At 35.6% G+C, this 13,681-nt stretch overlaps 1 protein-coding gene across 1 annotated transcript; it reads right to left on the bottom strand.

Moving 5' to 3' along the window:
- Positions 1 to 8,464: 8,464 nt before the first annotated feature.
- On the bottom strand, positions 8,465 to 11,604 carry LOC128859342 (uncharacterized). Its single transcript, XM_054096296.1, has one exon. The coding sequence runs from the start codon at positions 11,149 to 11,151 to the stop codon at positions 10,711 to 10,713; it is 441 nt and encodes a 146-aa protein (XP_053952271.1). The 5' UTR covers positions 11,152 to 11,604; the 3' UTR covers positions 8,465 to 10,710.
- Between the last annotated feature and the right edge of the window lie 2,077 nt (positions 11,605 to 13,681).

Raw genomic sequence — 13,681 nt, forward strand, 5'->3', positions numbered from 1 at the left:
GCACGTACATACATACATAAACAGAGTTTATGGTTGGTCAGTGTGGAATTTTTCGTACTGACTGAATCGATTTTTAAATGATTTTCGTTTTTAGAGCAGTTCAACAAAATGCTTTTGAAGGATGAGAGTAAAAGGCCAAGAACTGTTGTTGTATATTAACATTTCTCATGCATGTACCGGGAATGCAGCGGAATGACAGTCCTTGGACAGATATAAATCCGATGCGTTCCGACAACGTAAAGCTGACTGCCGTAGGAGCGTACCAAGAACCGCCAATCCAGCAGTTTTAGCTAAAAATTGTTCAAGTGTGGTGTTTGAACTACAACGGCAATTTGACTGGAAATTTTTATTAAAAATAACTAATATGAGGAAAACAAAAACCCTAACTTGCACTCTTTGTAATATGCACCTTAAAGCTCTTGTCAATACATAAGCACGATCTTCATTGCAAGAAAAATGTTGTTGTCGTCTTAAAGCTCCAAAATACAACAACGAACCAACACGTGCATATTCGTTAATCATTCGAATTGCCTTTTTTCGATCGCTGAAAGAGTTAACCCAGCCATTTTGACACATAAGACTCTCTGCTGACATCTGAGCGTAGCACTTTTACGTTATTAATGTTGGTTCTGCTAAGTAAATGTGTTTACTGGATCCAAATTTTAAATGCCAGTAGCGGCAGCTAATATGCGAATGCGCTGACATTGCTAGCATTGCTTTAATCTCGCTTTCTCTGAACTTGGTAATCTCGTAAAACTTTTACGATAATGCAAATGATGTTAAGTGCGGCCAACAAATCCGTTTGAATAGTAAATAAATAGCCTCTCCTAGCCTTTTGATAAATATTGCAGTCGCTTATATACCATTCAAATGACTGTTTCTGCTTTGTAAAAAATTTAATGTTTCCTTTTTTATTTGAAAAATGCAAAATGTGGACGTTTTTGATTCGATCTTATTTTATTTTAGCAAATGAGTAATTATTAAATAATTCACTTTATATTATGTCGTTTGGAAACCTATAATTTGCTCATTTTATTTTTCGTGCATTTAAGTGGTGCATGCAACATGTAACACGTAACATGCAACTATTTTTGAATATACTATAAGTTCGTAGATGCCATTGTGCTTTGCGTCAATAATAGTAGAATTGTAATTTATTTTAATTTACTTAAATTTCAGTGCATTTATTTTCTCAACTATTCTGTTTTTCTTCAAATGTATTGGCATAACGCCCGTTTGGCGAATCATAGCATTCATGGGCTGTTATTTTCAGCCAGTTTTGGCATCTTCAAGTACCTGTACTTTTGTTCATGCACAAGAATGTAGGTATTTGCGTCAAAATTCATTAAAATATCCCACACAACGCGACAATTTTCCATTCAGAGGATTGTAAAAAAGCAAATTAGTACACACATGCAAATCATTGACAATACATTTAATTATCTGTATATACATACATATATTTTGCTAATTTTATTAACAACCAGTCAGCCTAAAAAGAAATTTGCTTTTCACACATTGATAATAGTGCAAGTAAATAGGTTTTTACATTAACTGCATTGGGTCGATGGTTTGAGAAAATATCACCTGTATGAGTTTTGAAAAATTCTGTTATTGTTTACCTTTTCAACAGCTCTGACAGCTGGCGTTCAACACCAAATTACATAAATACTTGAATCGATTGCTAATTGAAATTGGAATTTTGGTGTTAAAAATATATTTCGCTATTGTTGTGTTTATGCCATGCACGTGTTACCTGCGTGCTTTGTACAATGTAAGTAGTTTGCCACTAAAAATGAGTGCAACAAACGAATGCATTCGGCCGAAGGTCAGATCTTTGCATACTCAACTTACCTTGACAAGAACCGCATGCGTATTTCTGTACATATCTCTGTTCATATCCCCATGCATGTGCATGGATTTATACATATATATATATGCATATTATCGTCTGTCTTCTGCATTCTGTCTGCTGACTGCTACCACTGCAGCACTTGCAAGTATTCACATGCCCATGCATAAGTATTACACGATGTCGGCTTGCTTCCTAAGCATAGTAAGTCTCGTGCCCAGACAGTATGCAGAGAGTGAATATTGGTCCACTGCTGAGGGCAGACCTAACCTGCTTATAAGTAAACCACATACATACACATATGTAAATAGGCGGTCTTATTGTCTTCATGTTGGTATATATAAATTTAAATTTTATGTAAAATCGTTTGTGAGAAACTCACATACAAGCGTTTGCGTACACCTAAATGAACTTATGCGCCGACATATTGGGCGAATATATTTGGGTGCACAATAACTTTTTATAGACTTTTTATAATTTTAATATTCATGCAAGTTATTTTCGTTCGGCCTATAAATAACCTAAAAAAGGCGTGAACGACCACATAGTACGTAAGCTTTTAATACACCGATTGTAAGCAAATATAATTTTGGGCGAATTTTGAATCCGTTTGAATGGAAAATAATATATGGAGAAGAGCACCGGAAATTCCGCAAACAACGACTGTTACCTACCTCCCTCCACGGCTTAACGTAGGCTAATGACCGGTGGAGAATGCAGCTAAGACGCATTTCTTATTGCAATGTAACCGCCTCCCGCATTTTGAAGTATGTAAGAAAAATCGTCTAATAGCAGTCACTTCTCGGCATGAAATGGCAAACTTTGGAGAGATTTTCTGCTGCGAAAATCTAATAAAAAACTCCCATTCAGGGAAACGTCCAACCAATCTAAATCTATTGTAATCGCAATCCAATCTCTTCACGCACCTATTTCCGTAATACGTAATTAACAGCGGCAAGCACCTTCAGAGAAAACCTAGAAATGCACAAATGGCTGATAGGCGACCCTTATCTGTGGGCAGCCCTGCCAGTGAGCTTAGGGTGAGTGCGTGTAAGAAACCACATAGGGAAATCTGCTGGATGTTCAGTACCATAAAAAGTTTGCCTTGCTACTCTTGTCCATACATATTTACGTGCATAGAATTTGGTATAAGTGGGTATATAAGTAATGGCTGCGCGCATTTTTCTATTGGGCTGGAGCAACAAAATTAAGTATAAAGTTTTTCAGAGAGTTATTTAGTTGAAAATAATAAAAAATATTCGAACGCTAGAGAAATAGGTAAAAAATATATTTATTATACATTTTTTCTCATTTACTGGCGAAAATCTAGCCATCATCAGAACGATTCGTCTCTGTCGGATTGACACTAATCGTGAGCTAAAAATTAATTTCATTGGTTAGTTCTGGGTGTTGCTACAGGGTAGTGCATGCACATATAAGTATACCACTCAGAGGGTGCATGAAGCTTTAAAACAAGCAGGGATAACTTAATTTAAAAAATTTTTGTAGGGCTAGTGAAAATTCGCTGGGGCTGTTGCTGCTTAATATTGAATGCGAGTAAATATCTCAAATCCATTATTATTTTTATTATTATTATTTTCATTACTAATATATATGTTCTTATTACTGTTATTATTGCTGTCTTACCTTTTGCTCAGATGGAGCCCTTATTCTTTCAAACCTGCTTTGATTCATGGAGCGATTAATGCTTTTTTGCTACCCCGCCAGGGGTATTATTGGCATACTTCCACATTTACTTCTACCTTAATTTACATATATATATATGTAGGTATGCATATGTGTATCCACCTTTATTACCATAAATTGCTTACATTTGCACATACATACTTATATGTGCATACATATACATATACATATTTATTCATAGGTTAAGTTTTTTCTATGCTCGACTGAAATGAATGCGGAAAACTACTTACTGCTTCGCATTTCGTTTCACGGCAATTTCCAATATCTGCAGAAAACACCAATATGTGCAAAATTGAGGGAGTTACCGCACTTTTACCGAGGAGATTTCACAGTTTTGTGTTTTTGCAGACCGATTTTCATGGTTTTTGCATTGTCGAAAGGCTGACCCTTCTGCAATCACGCGTCCAAATGTGAAACCAATCAGAGCAAAACTGAGTGAGTTATAGCGTTTCTACCAAAAGGTTATATGTCAAAGTTTCAGGCCAATCAGAGCAAAATTCAGGGAGTTACAGCACTTTTACCGAGGAGATTTCGCATGAGCATTCACTGGCTGTGGTCACAGCTGACAGCCATTCAATTCACATTTATTAAATCATAAAACTCTTGCGAAACAAGACAGTATGACAAGCCGAACAGAGATATAATATCAGCGTCAAATTGATAAAATTGTGTACATAAAAAGCAAAAACAATAAGAACTATTATCTAATTGCCATAAGTGCATATATATTGTAGTTTAATAATGGACTGTCTAAAGGTGCCTACTCTCATAAACATATTTATAGCATGCCTTTTATTTTGCCGTGTTTCTAAGCTAACAGTGGGTGGGTGGTTGGTTGAGTACCAATTTAACCACACAAAAGATATACCATACATGTGAGGGTAGGATATGTAAATCGGGTTTGCACTGGAAAATTGCAGTTAAACGTAGGAAATTGTTAAGAAAATGACAGCTTGTAAATTAGGTAAAGCGGTTTATTGCCTTAGATTGGCATAGATAACAATTCATTATATTAATGACTATGTACAATGAAAAAGAGAACGCGTGAAGCTGCATACATACATACATATGTATACATATGTATATACATATATTCTTCATCAAGTGCTAAGTGCACTTAGTGAAGATATGCAGGCGAGGGAAGCTTATGAGGGCAGCTATGGCTTATCATCACCAATGGAATTAGGCATAGAAATTTCCAGTTTTTTTTGTTTTTATCTAGTGAAATTATGGATGGGAATCAGGTTTTCAAAATCTGGTCGCTCATTCGCTATGAATGTATTGTATTCATGTATATATGTATACATGTACATAGATTAGCCAGCGTTAGATATTTCCTTAAAAATAAAAAAAAAGTCGAGTATTCGTTATATGGAGAACATGTACAGGAGCGCTAGCAAAAAAGAAAACTGAAAAATTAACGTGATTTCCGAGCTATTTGCAGCATACATACATACTTACCCCATGATCAGAAAGTACCGGGAATGTTTGAATAAAACAAAACATAGTTAAATTTCAGGCAAATTAATTTTATCTCCTTCAAAATATCTCCGGTGTGAAGCAACACACATGTGCCAACGTTTAACCCAGTCCTCCATGCACCCCTGGTAGGCCGACGAAGGGATAGCCTTCAGCTCCTTAGTCGCATTGTCTTTGACCTCCACTATCGGCTAAAATCTGCTTCCACGAAGTGGTAACTTCAACCTGGGAAACAAAAAGAAGTCGCACGGGGCCATATCAGGTGAACACGATGCTTGCACGATGGTAATTACTTCGTGTTTGGTCAAATAATCCAGTACAATTTGGGCTCGGTGCGATGGCGCGTTATCATCACGCAAAATCCAAAAATTGTTTGCCCACATTTCCGGTCGTTTGTGAGGTACAGCATCTCTCAAATGCTTCAAAACGGATAAATAATCTTTATTGACTGTCTGGCACGATGGAAGGTACTCATGGTGCACTACGCCTTGGCAATCGAAGAAAACAGTCAACATCACCTTCCCCGTACTTTTTAATCATAGGGTATACCGACACTAATTAAAAAGTGTAAGATTTTGATGAAAATTTGTTGCATTTTTTTTGGATAGGAAAATTAGCCGTATTTAAAATAAAAATTATTAAAATTATATATGAAGCAAATTTATTGTCAAAACTTTTCAAAAAGTCCTAGTGCTATAGTTAGCCAACTATTTACAGAACATTTAATAATTAATTGGTCCTCCATTTTTATTAATAACTTCAAAAATACGTTTTGGCACTAATTTTCACTAATTTTTTCGGTAAAGTACGGCCCAAATCGTCCTAAGCTTCCTTAATGGCCAATTTGAGTTCTAGTACAGTCTAATAGTGGTCTCCTTGCGTTTTTGTCCTTAAATAAGGCAAACACACACGTGTCTGAGCCATGTAGGTTGAGTTTTTCTTCATCGGAGAAAGTTTAACGATACGTTTTCAACACAAGCGGGCACACTGGTTTTTTCCCTTTTACATAATCTGTGTTGCGAAAATTTGTGATGTGCCTGGTTGTCGCTGGAAGACCCAGCTTCCCTTTTATTTGAGTTGAATTTAAAAGAACGTTTTGAGGCTTCCTCTTCAATTCGGTTTATTTGGCTGCTACGTTCTCACGCCATAATAGTTGCATTTTTTTTAAAGAGCGCACTACTGCTTCTGATCTTCCACTTCTTCGCCCAATCTCTCGATTTGAGCAGCCCTTTTGGTACTCTGAAAAAATCTTAAAAAGCATAAAAAATCATTAAAATAACTTTGCCCTTGAATTGTTGAAAAACTTACCAATTATCATTTTTAAAAGCAACGTTTTAAGTATAACAACGACGCAGCCTGAAATTTGCATGCAACCTAGATTTCCGTTAGTTTGACAAACAATATGAGTTGGTAGCTTTTGTGAGCAATGCATTGAGAAAAGAGAGAGAAGGTAGTAAAGCTAAAATTATGAGTACGTGTGGCACTGAATGTGTCTCCGTATTTTAAACACCATTTTGTTTCTAAATAAAAAAATAAAAAATTAATTTTGAAGAATGCTTTATTTAAATATTTGCCTTACTTACTTTAATTTATTTCAATTATTAATAAAATTCTAATTACATTTTTGGTGGCATATAATCGTATAATCAAATGATGGATGTACATAAATACATATGTATGTATGTATATGAATATGCAAGTACCAAATTACTGAATTATATGAAAAAGTGCTGATTAGCGTCCATTGCTTCATGCAAAGGGTTTTCTAATTTTTGCAGGCGAATTCAATTTCTGTTTAGGTAAAATACTACAACTGCAAAATATTATAAAGTGGCGCATAATTCTCGCATTCACTATTTATTTTAATATTTCATTCATGAAAGGTCATTCGATAGTCACAGCAAGACGCAGTAATATTTAATTATTGGCAGAAAGTGAAAAATATGTTTTTCTTATTCTATATGTATGTACATATGTATATTATATGTATGCACTTGTATATATACGTAAGGAAAATCCCATTGAATGTTTTGTTTATTTGTTTTCATTTAATTTTGTAACTCGCCTAGTTGTCGCCAGTTGAACAAAGTGTACGTGCGCATACTAAAATACATATATATTTATGTATTATATATATGAATATACTTGTGAATTTGTTCTAAATGGCATATCATTTGACGCTCGATGGCACCGAGCGTATACAATCGCTCACTTGACTCACGAAAAAGAATCGAATATTATTTTAATACTCACTGGCATACCAATACTATTTGTTCATACACACATACAAGCACATTTATTACCCTTATGTGTATTGAGGATATTGTCGGAATTTCTCTAAAGCTTTTTGCACAGCAATAAATGATTGCTGTGACTTTCTGGCTGGTCATCAAAATATGTTTGTCGTAGATGTGTTGCGAGCCGTTTGGCTAATTTTCATCATTAATTTTTGCTATTTTATTATAAAAACTTATTCATTCAAGAATAAATATTTATATGGTGTGTGCATTAGCTCGAATAAAATTCTGAAAAGGGTCGAACTATGTCTATATAAGTCAATATATGTATATATACTTACAAACACATACACATATATATGAGTTTATATTAGATGTATATACTCATATATAATATATAATCATGCGATTATCTTACATCCCGGGGATTAAGTGTAGAGCTTTTCATTCCTTTTCATTTCTCTCAAATTATCTAACAAATTCTTAAGCCTTAGGGTCTGCATACATTTTCATACTTATGCAATGAAGCCATTAATAGCTCTGTAAATAAAAGTATGTAAGTAGTTTGCAGCACTTGTTCCCAAGGCACTAAGCAATACTGGGTGAAGGCCTGCTGCCATTATGGAAAAATTCACAAAAGGAATATTTCCAAGGCATAGTTGAGCAGCCTCGTTAATAAATATAAATCCCACTTCGAGTAAACGATGTCATAGTGAATGTAACTTACACATATACTCACATATGTACATGCATGCGCACACAGCCAAATATCCAAATGTGCATTTGGAGATGAGATTCCTTACCAACTTAGTGCCTTTAATGGCACACCCAGACAGTTAATTGTTCCAATGGAATTTAATTACTTGTGTAAAATTGTAAATGCATATAGATAATTTTAAGTATTCCGCCTCATACCTTTACGTTGCAATCAATATTAGTTCCCATTGGTCTTCGAAATTGACTTAATTTCGTTGTGCTTGGTTCAACGCTTGGCTAGCTGGCAGTTGACTGTAGGCTATAATTGTATGTAACTTTCTAAAATAATAAGCCCTGTTTCGCGGTAGAAATAGGTTATTTGATACTTGTGCCTCAACTATTTTCTCATATTTAAGTGTGAAAAAGGCGGCTTCCACTGGTACAAATTGGCGACCCAGCGCAATGTTTCCAGTAAAATAAAACAATATGGAAGTTTTGATTTAAATATTTATTTAATTAGTTATGTACTTCAGGGTATCCAGTAAATATGTATTACTTAGTATACAAATAATTCAATGTAGACATGTATAGGTTGTATACAGTTACTTGTAAAGCATTTTTACTTAACTTAGACATTAGAAGCGAACTAACTACATATATATTGTTTTAATTACAATATTTTTTTTATTGCTTCAATAACAGTTATTAATATTATAAAGCAGAAAACTTTGAGTTAAACTTGACAAGTCTATTTTGTTTATTTATTTATTTTCTTATTACAAGTCAGCACTTATATGTATGTAGGTGTGTATATAGTATTAGCAACTTGTAAAAATGTATCTTCTCTTTTATCTATTAAAGAACCGTAAATGGGCTTCCAGGACTATGTGCGGGATTTGTATGGCTTCTCGCTAATTATTTTTTGCTTTCACGTTCACGTGTTTTTTCTGTTTCGCAACTTTCCCCTGTATCCCCACATTTTCATGGCAGCCCAAAAACAATTTTACAATATTTGTGTATTTATATAAAATAATTTTTCTTAATACTTTTCACTACAGAGAGATTAGGAAATGGCAGTTTCAACATTGTAAGTTTTCGTGTTTTTTCTAAGGAAATTGGAAGCATTTAGTTCCCTGAAAACCGTTTGAAACTTTATTTTATGTATTCGTCTCTTAAGCTCACTGACCTACTATACTTTTTCTCGAATTTTGAATGCAAGCCATCGGTAAGTGTGCATATTAATACAAATTGCAGATGCATGTATTTTCCGTTATTTCCACAACCAATTTCTCTATTTAATTTCTTACTGTATCACACTGCTTAATTCAAATATAAAAACAGAATTATTTTCAAAGAAAAATATTGCCCAAATATGCTTAATAGTTGATACAAAAAATATTTACAAAATGTAGAATTTCTTATACATAAGTCTTGTCTGTCTTTAGAATTAGTGTATATTTATGTGATAATTTTCCCTTACCATTTGTCGAATGATCCCAAAAGTAGCCATTTTCTGTGAAATTTCGCAAATAAGTACCGTTGAAGCGCATTTCCACCACAGCATTCGCCTACCCAGAATTAGCTGCATGCATTCAACGTTTTGGGCTCGATGCCAACTTGCTACACTTTTGGCGGCGCCCTCCTTCATCCTTCATCCATTGTCTATTTACACTTTTCAACTACTCGCCTTGAAAATGCCGACGCGCGCGCGACCTTGCATTTGTGTGGACAGCGACAGTTGTTGCTGTCACAATACTGATCACGATATGCACGCGTGCACCAAACTGCAGACAGACGATGTGTCGGGGACTCAGTTGGATTTTGAGCGCAGGTCTGCCACGCAATTGTTCCTTTACAAATCTTTCTCTTTTCTTTAGGTTCGCTTGCAAACGAAACTAAGAACTGCTGTAGCGCCGTGCTAGAAGCAATACGCATCAAACATCTAAAGTCAACGCTGTAGCCACATGAAACCCAAATTATAGCTGAAAGCGCACAAACCCGCTCTGGTTTAAATATGTTGTCTTAACCTGGCGCGCTCTTCGAACTGAACCGGGAAGTTGAACGGCGCAGGAAATGCATGCGTTTTCGTATTTTACGACCGCGCCCTGCCGTCTCCGTTTGCTTTGGCTTCTCTGCTACTTCCGATTTAGTGCCAACAACATGACCATTTACTGTGGTCGCGTTCTTAATGTGTTTTTGTTGCACCTTCCCTCCTTCTGTAAGCAGTTGTCGTCGATCACCGCCTCCAAACAAACTTGAACCATCCGAGCTGGAGTATAATTCAATCGTAGATGTGGATCCGATTTGACCTACGAGTGAGTGCTGCGCTGCGACAGTGAGCTGCATTTTGGCGAATTTTTTGTGACAACGCTTTAGATTGGCACGCGTTAGTGGCGCCGTGATGCGACGCCCAAAGTTTGTGACCAATGAACTCGGCGCTCCAATGCTGTTATCGTCTTCGAACTTTGGCCAATCCTCTGCGTCTTCAATAGCATCTGTATCGACGATATCGGAATTATCACCGATTCCCTTGTGGTTTGTGGCGGTATCCGCCGACGCGCAGACAATATCACGGCTGGCCGACTGACGTCTACTCGCACTACTTTCGGGGCTATCGGCCTGCCATTGCTGCATTTCCGTATTATATTTGAAATTATTGTTTTCTGCTTTGGTTGTGCTGCCATCATCATTGGGATAGCTGCTACTACTGTTGCTGTTGTGGAGAACGTTTTCGCGTTCTCATGATCGTTTTGCGCTGTCCTTACGAAAGGACTTACGCAGCTTCTCGACGAGTCGCAAATGAAATTTGGTTACATCATTATGACTTTCCACTGAATTTATGGTCTTGGGTGGACTGGAGGCCTGGCTGAAAGAACGCGTAGGCGAAAGGACCCCAGCGACCGACGAGTGCGATGTACGCGATGCGTTGCGGGGGAATGCGCGTGATGATTGACAACGCTGCATCTGCATCCGATAGGTGTGTGAAGGTGAGGTGGCGAAACTCTCAGACTTGCATTCAGATACTTTGCGAACACGTCCATTTGGCGGCCCACCTACAGCGGAAGACAATGTGGGTGCGCCACCATTTGAGCTGGTGGTGGAGCACTCTGAAGTCTTGCGCGACCGACTATCCTTATAAATGTCATAGTTGTTCTTCATTACAGGCATCATGAAAGCCATTTTGGTGTGAATTTTAAATTTTAAATCGTTATAGGAACACAAAGTACGTGTTTAAATTTAGATTCAACTGCAAAAGGCACTCCAATATAGAAGTCACTCGTTTTACTATTCTTGTTGCAATTTTCCTTCTAGAACTTTCCAACGACTGCGTTCCGCTTCACTTTTCCAATGACTTTGCAATGCACTTCTTTGCTTCTATATCAGATTCTTTCCGGTGATGAAATTCGTTGCACTTCCACACACGTATAATTTCGCTACACAAGCAATAGCTTTTCTTGCAAATATACAATAACGTGCTTTATATACGCATACAATTCACTATTTAACCACTTCACTTTTGTTTTGCTGATGATTTTCTATTTTTCTTTGGTATCCGCTGTTTTATTTCTCGGTATTTTTGTTTTTATCCGTTCAAGAGTTTCAATACGAATGAATGGACTAGGTGGTGTGGTTGTATTTTATAGTAAATCCAACGATTGCAACGAGTTGCAACGAATGGAAGAGAGAACAAGTTGTTGAGCGCTGCAGAGAGTGAAAAAGAAAAGGCAATGAAAAGAAGATAAATTAAAAGCAAACACGTAACATACGTTGTATATTGCAATACAAAAGTCAAGAATGATAGAAAGAAGATTGCGCCCATCAGAGAGTACGTGACGTCAAGTTTGCTGAGTTGTGCAGTATTGCCAACCATTTGCTCTTCACAATAAATTTAGTGCTTTTTTATACCGAAAATGCGAAAATTTTGAAGTTTCGTGTTTGTTTCTTTTTTTTAATTTAAAGCTACCGAAACTTTGGCTTTAAAAAAAACTGTATTATTATACAAAAGAAGGTTAAAAAAGGCCACTCTGAGAAGATTTTAGTGCTAATGAAAATTAGTTGGTTTTTATAAAATTTGATATTTTGAAAATGTGAATTTCATTTTTTGCTCCTTTTAAGGTTATGGAAGAATATTAAACGTCCCTCTCTCAACTCTTCTTAAGATTGAAAACTTTTTACACATTTTAAAAGGCGTTTGAATTTACTGAATGCGGATTAAAACCATAGAGGTGTAATCGTTTCTTCCGGCCATCAATCCTTAGTGGGACATAGGGCATCAAGAGGTGTATTCATTATAAAAATAAGCAACAAATTACCAGAAAATACTAAAGAAACCATACTGACATTTTTACAAAAAGAGTACCTTATCTAGTTACATAACCTCAAATATAGCAAATAAGTCGTTCCCTTAACAAAAGAGTTTCGCTTGACAAAAATAACTTATAAATTAAATTGTACATAAGCATAACACATTTATTAAAAAAAACGCACATTCTAAAGACAATTTGTCACGCATACAAAATTCTTTAAATGATTCAATAAAAATTTGTTGTGTTATTTTCTTTGAATAGGAATTTTAGTTCGTTTTTATATCCAAAGGTAGGCAATACTGCAGTAGCGAGAGAGAGATTTGACTGCCGAAAGCAGAAGAACACCAACAACACCTGCAATCGCGGGCAATGCCACCAGATGTTAAAAAAAGTAAAGCTAAATAAAACTAAGTGAATTATTGAACTAATTTAAAAAAAATGTATATTTTACAAAATTATAAACATCACTTTTAATTAGAACAGGCTAGAAAAATGTCATGAAGAAAGAACTAAAACTCTCAGACTAAATAACAAAAAAAAAAAATGCAAAATCAAGTTATGAAAATGGTAATCTGGCCATACTGGAGCTAAAATCACGTAACTCGTTGTCAAATTCGCTGAGAGCAAAGTAACGGGACCACGATAGGCGCCATCTCATTATTCTTTCCATCATGTACAAAAGTCATATGTTCAGAGAACGTTACATTACATTAACGTTCTCTGTATGTTTAATGCTGAAAACCAAGAATGATAGAAAGAAGATTGCGCCCCATGATTCAATTATACAAGGTTAAGTAAAGTTTGACAACTGATTTCGGATGCTACTTAATCCATTGATGCAATTTAGAAGCAAGGGAAAAAAGGGCATAAGTTTATCCCCTTTCTGGAAATGTAGTAAAAAATTGAAAAAGGTTGTTGTAAGCCATAGAATAATTTTATGTTATTTTATAAGTGGTACTTAATTATTTATATTTTTAACTTAACTATTCCCATGGATTCGAGTAATAAATAAAACAACTTGAAAATAGTGAGAACTCTTAACGGGGAAAAACCACTTTTATTTCGTCACGTCCTCTATCATACATTTGATTTTTTAACGAGATTGCCTGCAAAGTTACAAGTATAAAATCTGTGTTAAAAAAAGATAAATTTATATATACGCAGAAACACAAGTAGAAGCCCAAAGCATTGCATACTTTACTTACAATTATCTTATCGAATCCTCATTGTTCTCTTCTTTTGTTTATTGCACCGGTTAAGATGCTTTATTCGAAAGTGCATCCGGCATTTAAAAAAAATTGTTTAACATCATCGCGTAAACTCACGTTTTCACTTAATGTGAACAATTTTTGTAAAAATGATATCCCACCGTAAAGCTCCCTGCCGTTGGTTAAACGCTGATT

The sequence above is a fragment of the Anastrepha ludens genome, chromosome 3, assembly GCF_028408465.1.
Source record: "Anastrepha ludens isolate Willacy chromosome 3, idAnaLude1.1, whole genome shotgun sequence".
NCBI classification, from domain to species: Eukaryota; Metazoa; Arthropoda; class Insecta; order Diptera; family Tephritidae; genus Anastrepha; species Anastrepha ludens.

What these genes read in the sequence shown, in the direction of transcription:
- LOC128859342 (XM_054096296.1), bottom strand. Translation starts at nt 11,151, where the DNA reads ATGGCTTTCATGATGCCTGTAATGAAGAACAACTATGACATTTATAAG.